Here is a 27,609-nt window from a genome sequence, read left to right on the forward strand (position 1 = left end):
ATTTTTCTTTTAAACGAGGTGATAAAATGTCGATATAAAAAAATAAAGAGACAAAAACTTAGAATAATAATTAAATTAAAAATATTCCGGAAGCTCACTGCACACCTCTAGTGGCTGAAGAGGGGTATTACATCAAGCTGTCTACGTCTCCGTCACGCATGTCAGAATCAGAAAACTTTGATTCCTTCATTCATTTTCTGTTATTATTGAGGCTTTTATACGATGAGATGGCTTCAGATTTACGCTTGTGTTGAGCTCTATCTATAGATATCAGTGGCATCAGAAAATCAAATAGTTGAAATTTAAAATGTAATTTTTTTATTATTGTTATTGAAATTGTATTTTTTTTAAATTATTGCATTAAATAATTTCTATATTAAAAGCTCAATTTAAATTCATGCTTTTTTTTACATATTGAGTTTGGTGTTCTAATTCCAATCATTAACAAAATAAATTATATTCATTGAATTGTTTATAAACATTTTTGTTCAACAGTGTTTGACGTATTAAAGGCATCCATATTTCCCTAAAAATGACATGTTACACAACATATCTCCAGAAAACAGAATCTTATCTTGAAGTCCGGTTCAAAAGCAGCCTGGGGATCATATTTTCCCAGATTATCGACCAAATCTTGATTAATCTGTTTTCTTCCGCCAGACAGTAGTTACACTCGGGTGACTAAAGCTCTCGTGAAATCAGTGTCACACTCATTTCTGTCCTGAACAGGAAGATGGAAGCGTTTTATCATTTTAGTTCTGCGGTTTCTAGACACAGTACCATCTTCATTCCCAGAACTTAATCTGCCATGTCGTCAAACTGATTCGTCATAACTTGTGTCATAATATTAATAAACTTGGATAAAATATCAACAGGATTTTTTAATAATAGGAAGAAAAAAATTATTTTGTAATATTGATATCAATTTAATTTATTGTTTATGTTTAAATAATATTGCAAAACCTCAAAATGAACCTTAATATCCAGGTTTTGACAGTATTTATTTTAGTATATTTTTAATATATTAACCATCATAAAAACAACTTTTCTGACTTCAAGACAGATTTTGACACAATTTTCTTCGCATTTCTTACCATGTTGTTCAGATTGTTTATTATTGTTTCTGACTATAAGAGTTTCATCAAAACAATTGCACAACATTTGTGAAAGTCAGTACCTTAACTTCTGTTGTGACTTACAACTTAACTTGCTTCCATGAAACGTGTCTCTTGGCCTTTGTCGCTATTCTTGGAATCACAAATGAAAGATATAAACGGAGCGTCTACTGACAGAAGCATAAATCATCGCCGGCGTTTGTCAGACTGTCTAAACGTTTGTCCTTCAGGACGACCATTTGAGAACAATAATCACAGCCATTTATTTGTGATTGAAAATAATGGTGGATTAGTATGTAATGCAATAAATATCTATACATATATATATCTATATATACATATAGATGTATATAATTACATTGATTTATATGGCTAGGGGAACATTATATCTATATATATCTATAGATATAATGTTCCCCTAGCCATATAAATCAATGTATTTATATACATTTGGAAGTATACATGTCCAAATGTATATAAATACATTGATTTATATGGCTAGGGGAAAATAAACATATAACTAATATAAATGTGTATACAAATAAGGAAATATGTATAGCCAATGGATTTTCCACAATTCAAAAAAAGGGTAATTTCCAATTGCTTTTTTATTACCTAGTTATGGCACTCCTGACATGCCATAGTTAGTGGTTTATTGTTGGACCATTAGAAAACAACGATTACATCTATATTGCAGCACTTTGACTCTATTCATGTGGCCCCGGGGTCAAAGATCAAGTAGGAACTCACTTTTTTATTTTATTTTGTATTTGTTCGTCATCAATTTTCATCAATTTTCTATAAATATTAGGAAAGGGTTTTTGTTTTAATTTGTTATTAATTATCGCCCTTCAAAACGATTTAAGTAAATTGTGATTTTATATATTTTTTAATTTTAAAAGTTATACAAACTACAATGCAATAATAATTTTAAAATAAAAATAATGAAAACTTAACTTAATTCCATACAGTAAATATTAACATTCATAGGTAATTGCTTGAAATGGTCTTAATATAGTGGATTAATAAAGTTAAACCCAACGCATAATTCAAATATATATTCATTTGATGCTTCAATTATATTTTTACTGCTGTAGTTTATGTTTGTTTGATTTAACTGCTCGTCGCTCACGGGTTCTGGAGCTTATTTCTATGAGATTTTAAATGTTGAAAAAAAAAAACGTTTTAATTATTTAGATTCAATAAATGTAGTGAAAAAACATACCTTTTTTAAAAAGCATACACCTAACTTAATATTGTACCTTTTAATAATGTTTTGTGACTTTGTTTTTAATGTCTTTAACTTGTTTTAATGTCTTTAAATCTTTGAGATTTGTCGACCAAATGTAAAGAACAATCCAAATTAAATTGGTTATTATTATCATTATTGAATAGATCTGTGAGAGAAAGAAAGAGATTGTACGATTAAACATCTGTAAACTATGATTAGAATATTCACGATGTCTATACTGATGCTGGTGAAGTTATATATTCCACTCTCACCAGTTTGTCTTCAAGATAGAAGTTCAAACCTGCTTGAACACGGATCCAAAAGAACCTGCGAGTGACACGAACCTCAAACTGTGTCATCGTCTTATTGATAGAAACTCCGCCATCAAAGTCATAACTCAAAGTACAGCCAGACAACGAGATCCATTGACAGATCTTTGGTTCAAAACACGAGTCACATGAACCGAAAGAAGCCAAAGGGAAGTTTGTGTGTCGACACTTGAAATTAATCTTGACCACCACGATGAATCCGATTTGCAAGGAACGCTAAACTCTTCCGGTGAAACTGCTTTTCCGACCACAGAGTCAGGAATGATGTTGTTGAGAAAAACAAGGTTGTGTAAACATCTGCAGTGCTTCCATGTTTTCCATGGGGAAATTCTGGACTTTGGTAAATGATATAAACTGCTTAGGATGTGTCCAGAATCACACACTTCTGCACTTAAACTAAGTATCTTGAGTGCGACCCAATTAGCAGTGTGCGACAATGTAGTGCTCAATGAGCACTAGGGGGTCCATTGAGTGTGTATAGATGGACACTTTCCACCCTCAACGACCACCATCTTAGTGACGTAGATGAAGCTAAACTGAAGCTAAACTGAAGCTAAACTGACGCTAAACTGAAGCTAAACTGAAGCTAAACTGAAGCTAAACTGAAGCTAAACTGACGCTAAACTGAAGCTAAACTGAAGCTAAACTGAAGATAAACTGAAGCTAAACTGAAGCTAAACTGAAGCTAAAATGAAGCTAAACTGACGCTAAACTGAAGCTAAACTGAAGATAAACTGAAGCTAAACTGAAGCTAAACTGAAGCTAAACTGAAGATAAACTGAAGCTAAACTGAAGCTACGTCACTGACGACGCATCTCCGGAGCAGATACTGACGTAAATGTGTAGAGAAAACAGTAATTTACCACAAAACAACACAACAACAATAATAACACAATGAAACACAACTTAATAAGTTGTTTCTATTGGAGAAAAGTGTCAAGTGTTGATGATAGTGTTTCAACGACTGGTAACAATCAGTCAACTCAACGCACTCATGCACTTAAGTACACAAGTATGTGATTTGAGACACGGCTTTAGTATTTTTAGTGCACAAGTGCGTCCCGATCAGCAGTGTGCCAGAACGTAGTGCCGTTGGCGTCCTGTGCTCTTCACAGATGAAGACTGAGCACATGTGACGTGACAGAGTCTGGAGACGCCGTGGAGAACGTTCTGCTGCCTTCAACATCCTCCAGCACCACCGGCTCGGCTCAGTCATGGTGTGAGGTGGCATGTCTTCGGAGGCAGCTCGACTGCCCTCAGGCACCGAGGTGAGATCCTCAGACCCTCCTGAGACCATATGCTGGTGCGTTGGACCCTGGGTTCCTCCTGAGACCATGCTAGACCTGGCTGGAGCGGGTCAGCAGGTCCCACAAGACGAAGAAACCGATGCTATGGACCGACATGTTCCCCGGACCTTAATCCAATCGAGCACATCTGGGACGTCATGTCTCACCACAGACTGTCCGGGAGTTGCTAGAGTCCAGGTCTAGGAACAGATCCCTCAGGAGACCATCAGGAGCATTGAAGGCACGTTGAGGTCACACTTGTTTTTGGGATCAAAGTTCAATCAGCCTGAAGTGTTTTTCTATTTTTAGTTTTTCTAGTGCGACTCCAGATCCAGATCGTGGGTTAATACATTTGATTCACCATGTTTTACACTTCATTACTTTATAAAGTTGCTCTGAAATCTGGGCGAACGAGAGGTTACGAGAGTCCATTATGACATAATAATGGCTTCACTCCTCCTGCAGCTGTAATCACACTTTGTTTATACAACGAGTCCCCTGGAGGTGTAGACCATTGACGGCGTGTGGTGACAAACCTCCACGCTTTGACCAGGAGTTCCAGAATATCAAGGAAAAACCTGAACAAATAAAAACGTCTTTAGATGTTGATACAATAATCACTTTAACAAAAGCTGACAGGATCAAAATAGGAATGAATTCGAAATAAAAATAAAAAATATGTACAAAATATTATTTAATCGAATGTACCTTTTTTAAACTTTCAATAATAGTTTTTTAATTTTGTAACAACGCTGGCTGTTGAGCATTAGTTATGTTTTTTTTTTTAAAACAAGCAAATTTATTTAAATAAGTAAATTAAAGTCTATTAAATTCATATTTACAAAACTGTTCGTCCGTCAGATCCCACGTGGCTTTAAGTGTGAACCACCCGAGCAATGACTTAACAGTGTTTAAACATTAATGTTTTCAGGTGAAGTTAGTGTCAAAGTGAGGCCGTGTGTGTGTGTGTGTGTGTGTGTGTGTGTGTGTGTGTGTGTGTGTGTGACACTGGCCATCTAAGGAGATTGACTTTATGTAACCAGAATAAACATTACACATTTACTGCCGCCTCGATGGATTTTCGGAAACACATATTTGGTGCGATTGGCTCTGAGCTTGACGCTGATTGGCCGAGCACAAGCCCTGGCCGCGCCCCCCTCCTGACGTCACCGCCCTCTCCCGGTCCTGCTGCCCGCCAGTGCGTCGCAGCTCCTCCTGCCGCTCACACGACCCTCCGCCGCCGCCGCTGCTCGACCACCTATGGCACCAACAACCTTCCGTCTTTCTTCCATAGCTGTGTCCACTACTCTTTAAAAATTCCGCCGAAAAAGAGAAGACGATTTTCACAGTCATTCTGGCCGTTATCTCACGTAAGTAGCGCCAGGCGTGACGTCAGCGGACGAACATCATGGCGGGCGAGTCTTCTTCTCTGTGGCTGTGATGAGACACACGATCCGAACCTTGTGCTCTTCTCGCGCGTGTGTCCCTCCGACACGACCTCGGGACTATTTTTTGTCGACTGGCGCTAGTGATCGATCGTGAAACGTTTTAAAAAAATGTTTGTGTTTCGATCACAACATGAGTTTATCCGTCGAATTATTTATTTTATTTATATTTATAAACATGGATAAAACATTGTTTTCTCTCGTGTTTCCTCCATTTGTTGTCGTTGTTAGTGTTCAGTTCGTGACGCACTCGAGTCTTAATCTCATTTGTCAAGTTCTGACACTGTTTGAGCGGCCAGTGCGCATGCGCGGAGGCTATCAGGGCAATGTTCACTGTGGTCTTTACAGACTGACTGTGGTCTTTACAAACTGACTGTGGTCTTTACAGACTGACTGTGGTCTTTACAGACTGACTGTGGTCTTTACAAACTGACTGTGGTCTTTACAAACTGACTGTGGTCTTTACAGACTGACTGTGACTGTGGTCTTTACAGACTGACTGTGGTCTTTACAAACTGAATGTGGTCTTTACAAACTGACTGTGGTCTTTACAGACTGACTGTGGTCTTTACAGACTGACTGTGGTCTTTACAAACTGACTGTGGTCTTTACAAACTGACTGTGGTCTTTACAAACTGACTGTGGTCTTTACAGACTGACTGTGACTGTGGTCTTTACAGACTGACTGTGGTCTTTACAGACTGACTGTGGTCTTTACAAACTGACTGTGGTCTTTACAGACTGACTGTGACTGTGGTCTTTACAGACTGACTGTGGTCTTTACAAACTGACTGTGGTCTTTACAGACTGAATGTGGTCTTTACAAACTGACTGTGGTCTTTACAGACTGACTGTGGTCTTTACAAACTGACTGTGGTCTTTACAAACTGACTGTGGTCTTTACAAACTGACTGTGGTCTTTACAGACTGACTGTGACTGTGGTCTTTACAGACTGACTGTGGTCTTTACAGACTGACTGTGGTCTTTACAAACTGACTGTGGTCTTTACAGACTGACTGTGACTGTGGTCTTTACAGACTGACTGTGGTCTTTACAAACTGACTGTGGTCTTTACAAACTGACTGTGGTCTTTACAAACTGACTGTGGTCTTTACAGACTGACTGTGGTCTTTACAAACTGACTGTGGTCTTTACAGACTGACTGTGGTCTTTACAGACTGACTGGTCTTTACAGACTGACTGTGGTCTTTACAAACTGACTGTGGTCTTTACAGACTGACTGTGACTGTGGTCTTTACAGACTGACTGTGGTCTTTACAGACTGACTGTGGTCTTTACAAACTGACTGTGGTCTTTACAGACTGACTGTGACTGTGGTCTTTACAGACTGACTGTGGTCTTTACAGACTGACTGTGACTGTAGTCTTTACAGACTGACTGTGGTCTTTACAAACTGACTGTGGTCTTTACAGACTGACTGTGACTGTGGTCTTTACAGACTGACTGTGGTCTTTACAAACTGACTGTGGTCTTTACAGACTGACTGTGACTGTGGTCTTTACAGACTGACTGTGGTCTTTACAGACTGACTGTGACTGTAGTCTTTACAGACTGACTGTGGTCTTTACAGACTGACTGTGACTGTGGTCTTTACAGACATACTGTGACTGTGGTCTTTACAGACTGACTGTGACTGTGGTCTTTACAGACTGACTGTAGTCTTTACAGACAGACTGTGACTGTGGTCTTTACAGACTGACTGTGGTCTTTACAGACTGTTGCTGTGGTCTTTACAGACGGTGACAGAAGAGAAACTGTGTTAAGGATTTAGTGTCAGGGGTCTTTAGACAGGACCACCGGGATCTGAGTCACTGGAACTGTTCTGAAATAATGGGAGGGCTTTTTGGGGTCACGTGTTTTTATTTTCATTTAAACTTCAGTTCAGAATTCTTTTTTTTAAATACACTTTAACCAGGCCTGTTTGTGTTTTATCTTAAGTATTTCTCAACAAAATGATGAGCATGGTCTGTTATTGTACTGTATAAATATTCTGACACAATACAATAATATCTTTAATATATATATACTGTATATAAATATATATATATATTATATCTTTAACAAATCTTGCAAAACTGCGTAAAGTCTCATCAATGCGTGAATATAAATGATACATAAACAAGAAGAAAAAACAACATAGTTTATTTTTCAATGTGTAGTCGGACCATTCCTCAAAATAATGTATCTTCTTCTAATGCAGATAAATATAAACAAGACTTCAACATGGATTAAAAACCAAAAGAGTTATTTTAAAACTTTTATTTTTCTTAAGTCTTCCTGGTTCTTTCCCAACTATTCTTTGCTTTAACTGATGATATGACCAGTGGCTTTAAAAACAATATTGGAATCATAATGCAGTATAAAGTGTTGTCTTTAACTGTGTATTGTTTTGATTGTTTAAGCGGTTTGTGACCCTGGTCTGAGGGAGATCTTTACAAATAATAATAACTTACTTGTTGCTACTTAGGTCGTGTAACCAGAATAGATGTTTTTGCTGAATAAAGAATGCAGAGAGTGGAAGTCTGCTACTGCAGCCGCAACATAACACGTGTCAATAATAACCTTTTAAAATCTTTGAGATCAAGACTGGTGACCTCTAAAAATGTAAAATACCTGTGTAGTGATGTTCTGGTAGTGTGAGTATAGTACCCTCCACTTGTAGTACTTTAGTATGCGTGTGATTCTTGAAGACCATCTCAGGATCACTCAGTATTCGTGTGTATCTGGGCACGTTTGAAGTATTGATGTGTAATCCGATATGATTGCAGGGCTCCCCCGTCTCGGCACAGGTGTATGAGCGTTACCCAGAGGGCCTAGGGGCGGCTCTTTACAGGGAGCAGTTTGACTTCAACGCTGAGCCGCCTTGGGATCCCAGCTGATAGCGGCCCCGGGTCCATCTCCTGACTCGTCCATGTGAGTCACTCGCTGAACTTTTGACTTGGGAACTGATATCACTGTCAACATTGAACAGATTTTTTTTTATGTATATATATTTTTATGTAATCCAAAATCCTGATTATTTCGCATCCACTACACTCACTTGTTTTTAAAATACTCATTTAGCCGATTATTTCTTCTTCCCAAAACATTAAGAAGTACAAAAACTAAGCAAACAAAAACTATTTTCTAATTGTCTTATTACACATAATGATAATAACAAGTAATTCTAATAACTTCTTTTCCTCAACCATACTTTTGTTTTGATTGACTTTCCTTCAATAATGATATGTTTTTTCAACACCGTTAAAGAAAAAACAGCATATAAATGACCATTAAAAAATAGTAGAGTATTCTTGGATAACTATGACCTGGATGAAGAGAACTTACACTCTTTTGTTTTACATTTAACCTGCTCTCCATCCTCCATCAGAAGTGAATCATTCATTTTATAAATTCTTCTCCATTTACTCTTAAGACATTTCCTTTAGAATTTATGACAGATCATTTCCTTCAGATATTTCAGGAAGGGACTTTTTTAGATTTATCAACATGTCAACATCTTACATTTCTCTACTTGTAGAAAACACACGTTCAGAAAATAAACCATGTTGTTCTAGTATTTGTTGTTTTACAGAGTAAATACTATTGTTTATGTTTTTTTATTGCATATAAATTGTTGACTTCTTGAATGTTATTCATAATAATATTCCTTTTTCTTTTTCCCTCTGTAGTTTGTTGCATACCGGCGCGATCTATTGGCTCAATTGCGACCCCTGACCTCCTGACCTTTACCTTTATGATTTTTGGCTTACTGGAATACGGTTGAGATGAAAGGACTCGCGGAGAACCCCAGTTACGTTGTTGAAATCCTGGAAAGTGGGACGACCCTTGAAGATGTTATTGACGATCACATCTACGAGCAAACTCTGGTTAGTAAATCATTTGTTGCTGTTTTATTATATTATTATTAATCCTGGCCAACAATGATATATATATTGTGATAGTGTAGTAACAAGAATATATGTGTAGTATTGTCCAGTACTTGACTCTGGTGTTGTGATAGTGTAGTAACAAGTATATATGTGTAGTATTGTCCAGTACTTGACTCTGGTGTTGTGATAGTGTAGTAACAAGTATATATGTGTAGTATTGTCCAGTACTTGACTCTGGTGTTGTGGTAGTGTAGTAACAAGTATATATGTGTAGTATTGTCCAGTACTTGACTCTGGTGTTGTGATAGTGTAGTAACAAGTATATATGTGTAGTATTGTCCAGTACTTGACTCTGGTGTTGTGATAGTGTAGTAACAAGTAAATATGTGTAGTATTGTCCAGTACTTGACTCTGGTATTGTGATAGTGTAGTAACAAGAATATATGTGTAGTATTGTCCAGTACTTGACTCTGGTGTTGTGATAGTGTAGTAACAAGTATATATGTGTAGTATTGTCCAGTACTTGACTCTGGTGTTGTGATAGTGTAGTAACAAGAATATATGTGTAGTATTGTCCAGTACTTGACTCTGGTGTTGTGATAGTGTAGTAACAAGTATATATGTGTAGTATTGTCCAGTACTTGACTCTGGTGTTGTGATAGTGTAGTAACAAGTATATATGTGTAGTATTGTCCAGTACTTGACTCTGGTGTTGTGATAGTGTAGTAACAAGTATATATGTGTAGTATTGTCCAGTACTTGACTCTGGTGTTGTGATAGTGTAGTAACAAGTATATATGTGTAGTATTGTCCAGTACTTGACTCTGGTGTTGTGATAGTGTAGTAACAAGTATATATGTGTAGTATTGTCCAGTACTTGACTCTGGTGTTGTGATAGTGTAGTAACGAGGATATATGTGTAGTATTGTCCAGTACTTGACTCTAGTGTTGTGATAGTGTAGTAACGAGGATATATGTGTAGTATTGTCGAGTACTTGACTCTGGTGTTGTGAGAGTGTAGTAACACTTATATATATGTGTAGTATTGTCCAGTACTTGACTCTGGTGTTGTGATAGTGTAGTAACAAGTATATATGTGTAGTATTGTCCAGTACTTGACTCTGGTGTTGTCGTATTTACAGACCACATGACTCTTGACAAAGTCGTAACTACTTTCATTTGTTTTCAAACCAAAATATGTCCAAACATTAAAAGCTTTAAAAGCTGCTGGACTCGCTGTATCCTCTCGTCCTCAGCCATCTCCCAATTTTAATTCTAGCTTGAGCCGTGAAAGACGTAACGAGTGCCTCCACCTAGTTGGCAGAAGTTTAATTGCAGCACCAAAATGAAAAAAAAGTTTTTGCCAAAACAATTGAGTTGTGTTTCCTCCCAACCCTCCTGATCACGTCAACATGGCTGCAGGTGGAGAAGCAGGCGTTCGTGGTGTGTGATCTTGGCGTGTTGAACAGACAACACGCGTGTTGGCAGCGAGTGGTTCCGCGGCTGCAGCCGTTCTTCCCCGTCAAGTTCAACAGCAGCCCGGTGGTCATCGAGGTCCTCGCCTCTCTGGGGCTGGGGTTCGTCTGCGCCAGCAAAGTAAGAGCGACTCGCGCCTCCGTCCATCGTTTCCTAATCTGCTCGTCGACTCCACGCTTCAAGCTTAAAAAGCTCTTCGCCGATTACCGTCTGCTTATGTAACCGCATTTTTGCGGAGGATTTCCTGGACTCCGTTCCATTAACGTGTCGCTCACAGGCCGAGGTGAACCTGGTGCTGGAGCACGGCGTGGCCCCCGAACACATCCTCCTGTCGGGAGTGTGTAAGCAGCTGGCGCACATCAAGAACGCCGCCAAGAACCACATCCAGCATCTCGTGTTCGAGAACGAGGCAGAGTTGGCCAAGATCTTCCGCCTCCATCCCGATGCAAAGTATGTGAGATATGAGATTGTTCCAACATTTTCAACATGCTTCTGTTCACACAATATACAATGACTCAACGCTAGTAAATACACAAACGCCATCAGAATATTGAATGGTTTAGTTGACATTTCAAATGTTGGAATTATTTTCTTAAAGCCTTGTAGTCGTTTTTTGAATCATTAAATTAAATAAAAAAAGGTTAATTTAATTTGTATCGAGTTGAAATTTTAAATCAAAAAAAGTTAAACTCGCAACCTTAAAATTAAATGTATATATTTTGGTATAATGGTGACACCAGATAACAAAAGAGTATTTGATTAAACTTTCAGCCAATCATGTGGCTCACAAACGGTCATGTGATGATGGAGAGGAACTGGTGTGTCAATGTTTTATATCATGTTTATATGGAGTTTAAAAGGCTAAAGATTTAAAATATTGAATCCAGAAAATCGTATTTACTGTAAGTAGAATAAAAAAAACGCTGTTTTATAAAAGATAAAGTTAATTTATTTATACATTTTCTACCGCTTTATCTCTTATGGGGGTCGCGGGGAGACTGGAGTCTAACCCAGTTTCATTGGGTGTGAGGCGGGGGACACCCTGGACAGGACGCCAGTCTGTCTCAGGACACACAAAGACAGACAACCATTCACACACACACTCATAGCTACAGATGATTTCCTCAAGTTCTCAATCATCCTCTGTATGTTTTTGGACTGTGGGAGGAAACCGGAGTGTCCGGAGTAAACACGCGCAAACACAAGGAGTTAGAAAATATTCCATTATTTTTAATTCAATTATTAAAAAGAAAAATCAATTATTAGATGCTTAAAAAAGGGTAGATGTTTGTGATGAGAGTCTCTGACGTCCACCATGTTCTTCAGGCTGCTGCTACAGTTGACCACCGACTATTATTAACAAGTTCAAGCGTAGATGTTTGTGACCAGAGTCTCTGACGTCCACCATGTTCTTCAGGCTGCTGCTACAGTTGACCACCGACTATTATTAACAAGTTAAAGCGTAGATGTTTGTGATGAGAGTCTCTGACGTCCACCATGTTCTTCAGGTTGCTGCTACAGTTGACCACCGACTATTATTAACAAGTTAAAGCGTAGATGTTTGTGATGAGAGTCTCTGACGTCCACCATGTTCTTCAGGTTGCTGCTACAGTTGACCACCGACTATTATTAACAAGTTAAAGCGTAGATGTTTGTGACGAGAGTCTCTGACGTCCACCATGTTCTTCAGGCTGCTGCTACAGTTGACCACCGACTATTATTAACAAGTTAAAGCGTAGATGTTTGTGATGAGAGTCTCTGACGTCCATGTTCTTCAGGCTGCTGCTACAGTTGACCACCGACTATTATTAACAAGTTAAAGCGTAGATGTTTGTGATGAGAGTCTCTGACGTCCATGTTCTTCAGGTTGCTGCTACAGTTGACCACCGACTATTATTAACAAGTTAAAGCGTAGATGTTTGTGATGAGAGTCTCTGACGTCCATGTTCTTCAGGCTGCTGCTACAGTTGACCACCGACTATTATTAACAAGTTAAAGCGTAGATGTTTGTGACCAGAGTCTCTGACGTCCAAGATGTTCTTCAGGCTGCTGCTACAGTTGACCACCGACTATTATTAACAAGTTAAAGCGTAGATGTTTGTGACCAGAGTCTCTGACGTCCACCATGTTCTTCAGGTTGCTGCTACAGTTGACCACCGACTATTATTAACAAGTTAAAGCGTAGATGTTTGTGACCAGAGTCTCTGATGTCCATGTTCTTCAGGTTGCTGCTACAGTTGACCACCGACTATTATTAACAAGTTAAAGCGTAGATGTTTGTGATGAGAGTCTCTGACGTCCATGTTCTTCAGGCTGCTGCTACAGTTGACCACCGACTATTATTAACAAGTTAAAGCGTAGATGTTTGTGATGAGAGTCTCTGACGTCCATGTTCTTCAGGCTGCTGCTACAGTTGACCACCGACTATTATTAACAAGTTAAAGCGTAGATGTTTGTGATGAGAGTCTCTGACGTCCATGTTCTTCAGGTTGCTGCTACAGTTGACCACCGACTATTATTAACAAGTTAAAGCGTAGATGTTTGTGATGAGAGTCTCTGACGTCCATGTTCTTCAGGCTGCTGCTACAGTTGACCACCGACTATTATTAACAAGTTAAAGCGTAGATGTTTGTGATGAGAGTCTCTGACGTCCATGTTCTTCAGGCTGCTGCTACAGTTGACCACCGACTATTATTAACAAGTTAAAGCGTAGATGTTTGTGATGAGAGTCTCTGACGTCCATGTTCTTCAGGTTGCTGCTACAGTTGACCACCGACTATTATTAACAAGTTAAAGCGTAGATGTTTGTGACGAGAGTCTCTGACGTCCACCATGTTCTTCAGGTTGCTGCTACAGTTGACCACCGACTATTATTAACAAGTTAAAGCGTAGATGTTTGTGACGAGAGTCTCTGATGTCCATGTTCTTCAGGCTGCTGCTACAGTTGACCACCGACTATTATTAACAAGTTAAAGCGTAGATGTTTGTGATGAGAGTCTCTGACGTCCATGTTCTTCAGGCTGCTGCTACAGTTGACCACCGACTATTATTAACAAGTTAAAGCGTAGATGTTTGTGATGAGAGTCTCTGACGTCCATGTTCTTCAGGTTGCTGCTACAGTTGACCACCGAGGCGCACGCGGCCGAGACCAGCATGGCGTTCGGCTCGTCGCTCAAGAGCTGTCGACACTTGCTGGAGGCGGCGAAGCGACTGGGGGTCCAGGTGGTCGGGGTGACCTTCCACATCCCCACCTCCTGCCAGGACCTGCAGCAGGCCTACGCCCACGCACTGTCGGACGCCCGCTGCGTGTTTGATATGGGGGTGAGAATGTTTGGTCCATGTTCACGTCTGATTAAATACGTTATTGTTAGGATATTAAGAGGTGAATTTAACATTTAACATCTTTATTTCTATATAGAATGGGTTTAATTCGTTTTTATTAAATGATTGAATTAAATCATTTGTATATCCAAAGGTTGAATACTTTTTCTTTAATTAAAAAAATGTGAATATTTAAATAAAAATGAATGGATTTTTTAATGATTTTTTGCACATTGTTTGATATTCTCATTCCAATATTAACTTTAATTGATAGTCTTTTAAATTAAATGTAATACCAACACAGTACCGAGCTACTTGATAATATTGGTCTGAAGGTTTGATCAACTAGCTCGGTACTCTGTTGGTATTGTCTAGTGACTCTATTGTACTCTTTTTTTTTCTTTTTATATATTGAATTTAAAAGGCTACGAATGAAAAAATATTGATTTTACAAAATGTACTTTTGAATTATTAGAATAATATCACTTTTTTTTAAATTATTCATTTTGATTGTTTTTTAACTTAAATATATATTAAAAAAAATGAAAATAGAAATTATTGATTCAATGATTGAATATTATATTTAAATGCTTAAAACATGTCCGTAGAAAAAAATCAAAGTTTCATCATCTAAAGTGTAAAACTGAACCATTTATATTCTTCTTTCAAGTGCGTCACGGGTCTTATGGTTTGTTCCCTCAGATGGATCTGGGCTTCGACATGAACGTCCTGGACGTTGGAGGTGGATTCACCGGCTCAGAGTACCAGCTGAGACAGGTTCGCTGCTCATTATCAAACGCTCGCCATTCTTCAAGGTCCCGTCAATCATCTCCACCCGGTATTGACGAGGTCTGTTCCCCCGACAGGTGGAGTTCGCCATCCGGCCTCTGCTGGACTCGTACTTCCCTCCGCGGTCCGGGGTCCGGCTGGTGGCTCAGCCCAGCAGCTTCTACGTGTCCCCGGCCTTCAGTCTGGCCGTCAACGTGATCGCCAAGAACGTGCCGGGTCAGCGCTGGGACCGCGTCCCTCACGGTGAGCCCCCTCGTCGACCTCGTGGAAGCGACGTCAGAACGGATTTGATTGACATGTGTTCTGCACAGAACTGATTTGATTGCCATGTGTTCTGCACAGAACTGATTTGATTGACGTGTGTTCTGCACAGAACTGATTTGATTGACGTGTGTTCTGCACAGAACTGATTTGATTGACGTGTGTTCTGCACAGAACTGATTTGATTGACGTGTGTTCTGCACAGAACTGATTTGATTGACGTGTGTTCTGCACAGAACTGATTTGATTGACGTGTGTTCTGCACAGAACTGATTTGATTGACGTGTGTTCTGCACAGAACTGATTTGATTGACGTGTGTTCTGCACAGAACTGATTTGATTGACGTGTGTTCTGCACAGAACTGATTTGATTGACGTGTGTTCTGCACAGAACTGATTTGATTGACGTGTGTTCTGCACAGAACTGATTTGATTGACGTGTGTTCTGCACAGAACTGATTTGATTGACCTGTGTTCTGCACAGAACTGATTTGATTGACCTGTGTTCTGCACAGAACTGATTTGATTGACCTGTGTTCTGCACAGAACTGATTTGATTGACACGTGTTCTGCACAGAACTGATTTGATTGACGTGTGTTCTGCACAGAACTGATTTGATTGACCTGTGTTCTGCACAGAACTGATTTGATTGACCTGTGTTCTGCACAGAACTGATTTGATTGACGTGTGTTCTGCACAGAACTGATTTGATTGACACGTGTTCTGCACAGAACTGATTTGATTGACGTGTGTTCTGCACAGAACTGATTTGATTGACGTGTGTTCTGCACAGAACTGATTTGATTGACACGTGTTCTGCACAGAACTGATTTGATTGACACGTGTTCTGCACAGAACTGATTTGATTAACATGTGTTCTGCACAGAACTGATTTGATTGACATGTGTTCTGCACAGAACTGATTTGATTGACATGTGTTCTGCACAGAACTGATTTGATTGACACGTGTTCTGCACAGAACTGATTTGATTGACACGTGTTCTGCACAGAACTGATTTGATTGACGTGTGTTCTGCACAGAACTGATTTGATTGACATGTGTTCTGCACAGACGACACGAGCGACGCCGCCGGGTTCCTGTACCACATGAACGAGGGCGTCTACGGGCCGTTCAGCCTCAAGCTGCTGGGAAACACCATCGGTGCTCCGTCCGTACACAAGGTCGGTGACATCTTTAGAACCGGGTCGAGCTCTTCTGATCCTCGTTATCGTGTGTGACCTGTGACCCCTTCACAACGACGACAAAGATCTTTTATGATCGTCTCTTATCTGCAGCAATAACTAGAGTCCCGGGTCTGGACTGTGGCCACGTCGACCCGCATTGATACCATCACACAACCTGTGACACGTACAGTTCACCTGGTATTACATCTTAAGAAGTATCAGAACCACTAGAGCTACTTGTCTTTGTTCGTTGTCGTTAAATTCTATGTCGAGAGCGATCGACGGCTGTGAGTGGTCGGCTGGGCGGCAAAGCATCACATGGGTTGTAGGCAATTTCTTGTTGAATAAATGTTGTTCATTTATTCAACAATAAAATATTAAACGTGGATTTAGTTTAATGCAAAGCGATTTAAGAACGTGGCTCCGCATTAAACCAGGCGCCGCTGATGCCTTGAGTGTCGATAAAAGTGAAACTGGTGATAAAATGGAAGTTTGATGGAGAAAAAACGCTCCGATAATGGAGAGCGTCCAAAGAACGAAAACGTATGATCTCAGTCGGACTCTTGCTTCCTTTAAAGGACGGTTCAAATATGGGTTTTGTTGAAACATGTTAGCCTCTCATAATGGATTGAATTTCACTCCTTCCTACATGTATACTAGTAATTACAGCTGCACTATATTTGAAACAAGTGCGATATTCGGTATTCGTGTCTTCAATTGCGATATTGATGTTAATGCGATAGTTTTTTCTTTCACCTAAAAATGTAGCCATGAGTACAGTAGTGTAGGTCCGCGGGTTAAGAAGGAAAACAATGATATTTCTCTTTCGTTTATTTCCACGCTTCGGTGTCGACATGATGGTATAAAAATATCTCTTATAACGCTCAGTCTCGCGGGACTTGCATCGGTTTCCCGCCAAACTGAGCGACATCAGAGAGGAGCCGCCGGCGCGTCGTGATATCACCAAATCAATAATAAATCCTTGTACACGCAAACATAACACTTTATAAATGACGTTAACAACTTAGCTCGTTAGCATACGGTGAAGACGCACACATAACACTTTATAAATGATGCTAACAACTTAGCTCGTTAGCATACGGTGAAGACGCACACATAACACTTTATAAATGATGCTAACAACTTAGCTCGTTAGCATACGGCGAATACAGACACATAACACTATAAATGATGCTAACAACTTAGCTTGTTAGCATACGGTGAAGACGGACACGTAACACTTTATAAATGATGCTAATAACTTAGCTTGTTAGCATACGGTGAAGACGGACAGGTTTGTTTGGAAGTTCACGATCTTCTAAGAAAACAACTGAGACGAGATGAAAAGTTCTTACAATATGTTGCTTTAACAAAGGAGGTTGAAAGAGACGAGTGACTGGATCACTAGTGTTTGACTAGATCATAAGTTAGTATTACTTCACTGGATCACTAGTGTTTGACTAGATCACAAGTTAGTATTACTTCACTGGATCACTAGTGTTTGACTAGATCACAAGTTAGTATTACTTCACTGGATTACTAGTGTTTGACTAGATCACAAGTTAGTATTACTTCACTGGATCACTAGTGTTTGACTAGATCACAAGTTAGTATTACTTCACTGGATCACTAGTGTTTGACTAGATCATAAGTTAGTATTACTTCACTGGATCACTAGTGTTTGACTAGATCACAAGTTAGTATTACTTCACTGGATCACTAGTGTTTGACTAGATCGCAAGTTAGTATTACTTCACTGGATCACTAGTGTTTGACTAGATCACAAGTTAGTATTACTTCACTGGATCACTAGTGTTTGACTAGATCATAAGTTAGTATTACTTCACTGGATCACTAGTGTTTGACTAGATCACAAGTTAGTATTACTTCACTGGATCACTAGTGTTTGACTAGATCACAAGTTAGTATTACTTCACTGGATTACTAGTGTTTGACTAGATCACAAGTTAGTATTACTTCACTGGATCACTAGTGTTTGACTAGATCACAAGTTAGTATTACTTCACTGGATCACTAGTGTTTGACTAGATCACAAGTTAGTATTACTTCACTGGATCACTAGTGTTTGACTAGATCATAAGTTAGTATTACTTCACTGGATCACTAGTGTTTGACTAGATCACAAGTTAGTATTACTTCACTAGATCACTAGTGTTTGACTAGATCACAAGTTAGTATTACTTCACTGGATCACTAGTGTTTGACTAGATCACAAGTTAGTATTACTTCACTGGATCACTAGTGTTTGACTTGATCACAAGTTAGTATTACTTCACTGGACCACTAGTGTTTGACTAGATCACAAGTTAGTATTACTTCACTGGATCACTAGTGTTTGACTAGATCACAAGTTAGTATTACTTCACTGGATCACTAGTGTTTGACTAGATCACAAGTTAGTATTACTTCACTGGATCACTAGCGTTTGACTAGATCACAAGTTAGTATTACTTCACTGGATCACTAGTGTTTGACTAGATCACAAGTTAGTATTACATCACTGGATCACTAGTGTTTGACTAGATCATTAGTTAGTATTACTTCACTGGATCACTAGTGTTTGACTAGATCATAAGTTAGTATTACTTCACTGGATCACTAGTGTTTGACTAGATCACAAGTTAGTATTACTTCACTGGATCACTAGTGTTTGACTAGATCACAAGTTAGTATTACTTCACTGGATCACTAGCGTTTGACTAGATCACAAGTTAGTATTACTTCACTGGATCACTAGTGTTTGACTAGATCATAAGTTAGTATTACTTCACTGGATCACTAGTGTTTGACTAGATCACAAGTTAGTATTACTTCACTGGATTACTAGTGTTTGACTAGATCACAAGTTAGTATTACTTCACTGGATCACTAGCGTTTGACTAGATCACAAGTTAGTATTACTTCACTGGATCACTAGCGTTTGACTAGATCACAAGTTAGTATTACTTCACTGGATCACTAGTGTTTGACTAGATCACAAGTTAGTATTACTTCACTGGATCACTAGTGTTTGACTAGATCATTAGTTAGTATTACTTCACTGGATCACTAGTGTTTGACTAGATCATAAGTTAGTATTACTTCACTGGATCACTAGTGTTTGACTAGATCACAAGTTAGTATTACTTCACTGGATCACTAGTGTTTGACTAGATCACAAGTTAGTATTACTTCACTGGATCACTAGCGTTTGACTAGATCACAAGTTAGTATTACTTCACTGGATCACTAGTGTTTGACTAGATCATAAGTTAGTATTACTTCACTGGATCACTAGTGTTTGACTTGATCACAAGTTAGTATTACTTCACTGGACCACTAGTGTTTGACTAGATCACAAGTTAGTATTACTTCACTGGATCACTAGTGTTTGACTAGATCACAAGTTAGTATTACTTCACTGGATCACTAGTGTTTGACTAGATCACAAGTTAGTATTACTTCACTGGATCACTAGCGTTTGACTAGATCACAAGTTAGTATTACTTCACTGGATCACTAGTGTTTGACTAGATCACAAGTTAGTATTACTTCACTGGATCACTAGTGTTTGACTAGATCATTAGTTAGTATTACTTCACTGGATCACTAGTGTTTGACTAGATCATAAGTTAGTATTACTTCACTGGATCACTAGTGTTTGACTAGATCACAAGTTAGTATTACTTCACTGGATCACTAGTGTTTGACTAGATCACAAGTTAGTATTACTTCACTGGATCACTAGCGTTTGACTAGATCACAAGTTAGTATTACTTCACTGGATCACTAGTGTTTGACTAGATCACAAGTTAGTATTACTTCACTGGATTACTAGTGTTTGACTAGATCACAAGTTAGTATTAATTCACTGGATCACTAGTGTTTGACTAGATCACAAGTTAGTATTACTTCACTGGATCACTAGCGTTTGACTAGATCACAAGTTAGTATTACTTCACTGGATCACTAGTGTTTGACTAGATCACAAGTTAGTATTACTTCACTGGATCACTAGTGTTTGACTAGATCATTAGTTAGTATTACTTCACTGGATCACTAGTGTTTGACTAGATCATAAGTTAGTATTACTTCACTGGATCACTAGTGTTTGACTAGATCACAAGTTAGTATTACTTCACTGGATCACTAGTGTTTGACTAGATCACAAGTTAGTATTACTTCACTGGATCACTAGCGTTTGACTAGATCACAAGTTAGTATTACTTCACTGGATCACTAGTGTTTGACTAGATCATAAGTTAGTATTACTTCACTGGATCACTAGTGTTTGACTAGATCACAAGTTAGTATTACTTCACTGGATTACTAGTGTTTGACTAGATCACAAGTTAGTATTACTTCACTGGATCACTAGTGTTTGACTAGATCATAAGTTAGTATTACTTCACTGGATCACTAGTGTTTGACTAGATCACAAGTTAGTATTACTTCACTGGATCACTAGTGTTTGACTAGATCATAAGTTAGTATTACTTCACTGGATCACTAGTGTTTGACTAGATCATAAGTTAGTATTACTTCACTGGATCACTAGTGTTTGACTAGATCACAAGTTAGTATTACTTCACTGGATCACTAGTGTTTGACTAGATCATAAGTTAGTATTACTTCAATGGATCACTAGTGTTTGACTAGATCACAAGTTAGTATTACTTCACTGGATCACTAGTGTTTGACTAGATCACAAGTTAGTATTACTTCACTGGATCACTAGTGTTTGACTTGATCACAAGTTAGTATTACTTCACTGGATCACTAGTGTTTGACTAGATCATACGTTAGTATTACTTCACTGGATCACTAGTGTTTGACTACATCACAAGTTAGTATTACTTCACTGGATCACTAGTGTTTGACGAGATCACAAGTTAGTATTACTTCACTGGATCACTAGTGTTTGACTAGATCATAAGTTAGTATTACTTCACTGGATCACTAGTGTTTGACTAGATCACAAGTTAGTATTACTTCACTGGATCACTAGTGTTTGACTTGATCACAAGTTAGTATTACTTCACTGGACCACTAGTGTTTGACTAGATCACAAGTTAGTATAACTTCACTGGATCACTAGTGTTTGACTAGATCATAAGTTAGTATTACTTCACTGGATCACTAGTGTTTGACTAGATCACAAGTTAGTATTACTTCACTGGATCACTAGTGTTTGACTTGATCACAAGTTAGTATTACTTCACTGGACCACTAGTGTTTGACTAGATCACAAGTTAGTATTACTTCACTGGACCACTAGTGTTTGACTAGATCATAAGTTAGTATTACTTCCGTCGCCATAGCAACCGAGCCTAACAAGCTGCGCAGTTCACAGACGGACGGAGACGTAAACAACAACGAGACATAGAAGTACAAATTGACAACTTTACAGAACGAGACACTGATTGGTCAACATGAGTATTTAAGAAATGATTGATTCAATAAAAATGATAAATTATATTATTTCTATATGCGTATCACTCGTGCCAATTGATATTTTTTAGATATATCGTGCATCGCTGCTAGTAATGTGTTCCTCAGTAAAGTGAGGCATGTATGGTGTCAGACGGAGGATGCTGTCGGTCCAAACTGACGTGGTTCTTCTTTGGTCTACAGCACCTGCTGGGCGCGGACGAGGAAGTGTTTCCCAGCAGCCTCTGGGGCCCATCAATGGACCAGCTGGACCAGGTGGTGGAGCGTTGTCTGCTGCCGGAGCTCAGCGTGGGAGACTGGCTTCTGTTCTCCAACATGGGAGCCTGCAGTCTGGACGAGAACGACGGGCTCTCCGGCGCCCCCCAGCTGCCAGTCTACTACACCGTCTCCAGCGCCGACTGGTGAGACACAGAAGCCTTTCACTGCCAGTCACTGCTGGTGTTAGCGGCTCCACATGTAGCCTTTAGGAGAAAACATCCGTTGCCAGTGATGCGAGAACCACACAGGATTATTTGTTGTGTTGCATTTAACAATCTACTTAATGAAATAATACATTTCTCATAATCATTTTTGTTACAATTGTATTCAATCAATTGTATTCAGAATTATTCCCGTGTAAAGACATTCTTGTTAAGCTTGAAGCAGTTGATTTTATTGTCATTTATGACTTTTTAATTCCAATTTTAAATGTATTGTCTTACATTTTTTAGGGTTATAGCAAAGATATTGCTATAATTAAATATTCCCCCATTTTTATTTACAATTCTATATCCATACTTGACAGTACTGTATCCATTTTCTTTATTCACAGATGTCGGGACGTACTTTTTTGTCCAAATAAATCCTGCAAATGCTCGTATTTCTGTTTTTGTTCATTGAACATGTAGAGTCTTCCTCGTTTTTCTCGCGTGTTGACGATGAAAGTGACGACCTTCCGATCAAATTCTTTTAAATACACTCAATATATCAGAACATATTGTATCGTCAGATTCTTGACAACACACAAGATAAGATTCCTTTACTCGTGAGTTGCATTGAAGTGTATTCATTTTAAGGGCTGATCCTGGATAAATACTTCATTAAAATACTTGTTGTTACTAGTATTTAAGACGGTTTGTTTGCGTGTCTCTGCAGGCTGGAGATGCAGGACGCCGGAGTGACTCTGGACAACGCCACCAAGACGTTCTCCAGCGTTCCCTTCAGAGTCTAGCCGAGCTCTGGATTGTCCTGCCACTCCCTGACCTCGGACCAGCGTGGTGGTGGACTGGAGGGGGGGGCAGGGGGTGGACGGGGTCAACATTCCGGCCTTCATAGGAGACGCGTGGGTCGCATCATTTCCTGGAATTTGACAAATGTTCCTCCGGTGGTCGTAAAGTTGTCGTGAACGTCATTGAGTTCTCGGGGGATTCGAGCGAACGTGACGCGAAATCCGGTCCAAGTGAAACAATATGCAACAAAATGGACGACTCTGTGGAGATGGGGGGGGGGGGGGGGGGTGGGGGGGTTGGAGGGAGGGGTGGGGGGGTTTCCAGTTTACAAAATGTAAAGTCGATCTAAAACCATGATTACTTGTCGTGTGAATCCAGCGTCCGTCGAACTCATTTTCTACGTAGATCCTGAAGTGTTTTAACTCCTCGTCAGACTCGTGTGCACAGAGATGTTTGCGGTTCACCTCGTTTTTTTAATTTATTAGACGCGACGAGTGGAGCTCTTTGAAAACTCCACGTTTTTGTTGGACGCGCTTCGCCATCCGACCGTGTTTCTGTGTCATCGTGTGTTCAGATGCTACACTTGTGCCGTGACTTCTGTGGTTCCTCGTCCTGAAGCAGCTTCAAGAAGGTGTGCGTCGCTGCTGGGTGACACACACACACACACACACACACTCTTGACGCTGAGAGTCTAAAATTATCAAATATTTTTGCGTGTTCAAAATACTGTCCAGCACACGGATCGGAGATCACACGTGTGTCTCTTGCTGCTTGTCATTGAGGTTGTTGAAGAGTTAAACACCTTTGAGGTCATGTGACCTTCGGTGTCAGGCGTGTGGGTTAGAAACACGCGTGACCAGACTCTAATGTGTGGGTTAGAAACACGCGTGACCAGACTCTCGCGTGGATCACTGAGCAGCGGTTCTGAGTAACTAATGTATTATTAACTTGCTGTCTGACGCACTAAAGGACCAGAGCCTGTTGATGTAAACTGTGCTTGTAAAAGTAATTAAAGTGATTAATTTAATACATTTTTGACTGAAAGCATCCGTCGCCTCCTGTCGTCATGTTCATGTTTGTGATCATCATTGATACTGATAAATCACAATGGGTTTTTTTCCACAGAAGCGTAATCAATATTCAACAGCACTGTATTATTTTTTTAAACCGATTGTTTTTAAAAATATTTAAATATGGTTTAAATTTACAATTAACAGGCAAATATTAACTGTTAGTTACATTTTATGCTGCAATTAAACATCCGGCCTCTAGATGGCAGCAGTTATGTCCTCCACAGCTAAAGAAAGAATGATGACTGAGGACGAGAGGATACAGTGAGTCCAGGAGCTTTTAAAGCTGATGTTTGGACATATTTTGGTTTGAAAACAAATTAATACGTCGTCAAGAGTCATGTTGTCTGTAAATTCTGCAACACCAGAGTCAAGTACTGGACAATACTACACATATATACTTGTTACTACACTATCACAACACCAGAGTCAAGTACTGGACAATACTACACATATATACTTGTTACTACACTATCGCAACACAAGAGTCAAGTACTGGACAATACTACACATATATACTTGTTACTACACTATCACAACACCAGAGTCAAGTACTTGACAATACTACACGTATATACTTGTTACTACACTATCATAACACCAGAGTCAAGTACTGGACAATACTACACATATATACTTGTTACTACACTATCACAACACCAGAGTCAAGTACTGGACAATACTACACATGTATACTTGTTACTACACTATCACAACACAAGAGTCAAGTACTGGACAATACTACACATATATACTTGTTACTACACTATCACAACACCAGAGTCAAGTACTGGACAATACTACACATATATACTTGTTACTACACTATCACAACACCAGAGTCAAGTACTGGACAATACTACACATATATACTTGTTACTACACTATCACAACACCAGAGTCAAGTACTGGACAATACTACACATATATACTTGTTACTACACTATCACAACACCAGAGTCAAGTACTGGACAATACTACACATATATACTTGTTACTACACTATCACAACACCACAGTCAAGTACTGGACAATACTACACATATATACTTGTTACTACACTATCACAACACCAGAGTCAAGTACTGGACAATACTACACATATATACTTGTTACTACACTATCACAACACCAGAGTCAAGTACTGGACAATACTACACATATATACTTGTTACTACACTATCACAACACCAGAGTCAAGTACTGGACAATACTACACATATATACTTGTTACTACACTATCACAACACCAGAGTCAAGTACTGGACAATACTACACATATATACTTGTTACTACACTATCACAACACCAGAGTCAAGTACTGGACAATACTACACATATATACTTGTTACTACACTATCACAACACCAGAGTCAAGTACTGGACAATACTACACATATATACTTGTTACTACAGTATCACAACACCAGAGTCAGGTACTCAACAATACTACACATATATACTTGTTACTACACTATCACAACACCAGAGTCAAGTACTTGACAATACTACACGTATATACTTGTTCCTACACTATCACAACACCAGAGTCAAGTACTGGACAATACTACACATATATACTTGTTACTACACTATCACAACACCAGAGTCAAGTACTTGACAATACTACACGTATATACTTGTTACTACACTATCATAACACCAGAGTCAAGTACTGGACAATACTACACATATATACTTTTTACTACACTATCACAACACAAGAGTCAAGTACTGGACAATACTACACATATATACTTGTTACTACACTATCACAACACCAGAGTCAAGTACTGGACAATACTACACATACATACTTGTTACTACACTATCACAACACCAGAGTCAAGTACTGGACAATACTACACATATATACTTGTTACTACACTATCACAACACCAGAGTCAAGTACTGGACAATACTACACGTATATACTTGTTACTACACTATCACAACACCAGAGTCAAGTACTGGACAATACTACACATATATACTTGTTACTACACTATCACAACACCAGAGTCAAGTACTCAACAATACTACACATATATACTTGTTACTACACTATCACAACACCAGAGTCAAGTACTCAACAATACTACACGTATATACTTGTTACTACACTATCACAACACCAGAGTCAAGTACTGGACAATACTACACATATATACTTGTTACTACACTATCACAACACCAGAGTCAAGTACTTGACAATACTACACATATATACTTGTTCCTACACTATCACAACACCAGAGTCAAGTACTTGACAATACTACACATATATACTTGTTACTACACTATCACAACACAAGAGTCAAGTACTGGACAATACTACACATATATACTTGTTACTACACTATCACAACACCAGAGTCAAGTACTTGACAATACTACACGTATATACTTGTTACTACACTATCATAACACCAGAGTCAAGTACTGGACAATACTACACATATATACTTTTTACTACACTATCACAACACAAGAGTCAAGTACTGGACAATACTACACATATATACTTGTTACTACACTATCACAACACCAGAGTCAAGTACTGGACAATACTACACATACATACTTGTTACTACACTATCACAACACCAGAGTCAAGTACTGGACAATACTACACATATATACTTGTTACTACACTATCACAACACCAGAGTCAAGTACTGGACAATACTACACGTATATACTTGTTACTACACTATCACAACACCAGAGTCAAGTACTGGACAATACTACACATATATACTTGTTACTACACTATCACAACACCAGAGTCAAGTACTCAACAATACTACACATATATACTTGTTACTACACTATCACAACACCAGAGTCAAGTACTCAACAATACTACACGTATATACTTGTTACTACACTATCACAACACCAGAGTCAAGTACTGGACAATACTACACATATATACTTGTTACTACACTATCACAACACCAGAGTCAAGTACTTGACAATACTACACATATATACTTGTTCCTACACTATCACAACACCAGAGTCAAGTACTTGACAATACTACACATATATACTTGTTACTACACTATCACAACACAAGAGTCAAGTACTGGACAATACTACACATATATACTTGTTACTACACTATCACAACACCAGAGTCAAGTACTTGACAATACTACACGTATATACTTGTTACTACACTATCATAACACCAGAGTCAAGTACTGGACAATACTACACATATATACTTTTTACTACACTATCACAACACAAGAGTCAAGTACTGGACAATACTACACATATATACTTGTTACTACACTATCACAACACCAGAGTCAAGTACTGGACAATACTACACATACATACTTGTTACTACACTATCACAACACCAGAGTCAAGTACTGGACAATACTACACATATATACTTGTTACTACACTATCACAACACCAGAGTCAAGTACTGGACAATACTACACGTATATACTTGTTACTACACTATCACAACACCAGAGTCAAGTACTGGACTATACTACACATGTATGACTAATTACTACAAATTACC

General features: G+C 38.8%; 1 protein-coding gene across 1 annotated transcript; it reads left to right on the forward strand.

Moving 5' to 3' along the window:
* The first annotated feature begins 5,156 nt into the window (after positions 1-5,156).
* Positions 5,157-23,260, forward strand: azin1b (antizyme inhibitor 1b). Its single transcript, XM_087786209.1, has 11 exons — positions 5,157-5,331; positions 8,197-8,341; positions 9,100-9,297; positions 10,723-10,896; positions 11,054-11,226; positions 13,884-14,097; positions 14,800-14,874; positions 14,964-15,129; positions 16,221-16,330; positions 21,968-22,185; positions 22,919-23,260. The coding sequence occupies exons 3-11, from the start codon at positions 9,196-9,198 to the stop codon at positions 22,992-22,994; spliced, it is 1,308 nt and encodes a 435-aa protein (XP_087642335.1). The 5' UTR covers positions 5,157-5,331; positions 8,197-8,341; positions 9,100-9,195; the 3' UTR covers positions 22,995-23,260.
* The last annotated feature ends 4,349 nt before the right edge of the window (positions 23,261-27,609 follow it).

The sequence above is a fragment of the Callionymus lyra genome, chromosome 3 (assembly GCF_982586985.1).
Source record: "Callionymus lyra chromosome 3, fCalLyr1.hap1.1, whole genome shotgun sequence".
Lineage (NCBI taxonomy): Eukaryota > Metazoa > Chordata > Actinopteri > Syngnathiformes > Callionymidae > Callionymus > Callionymus lyra.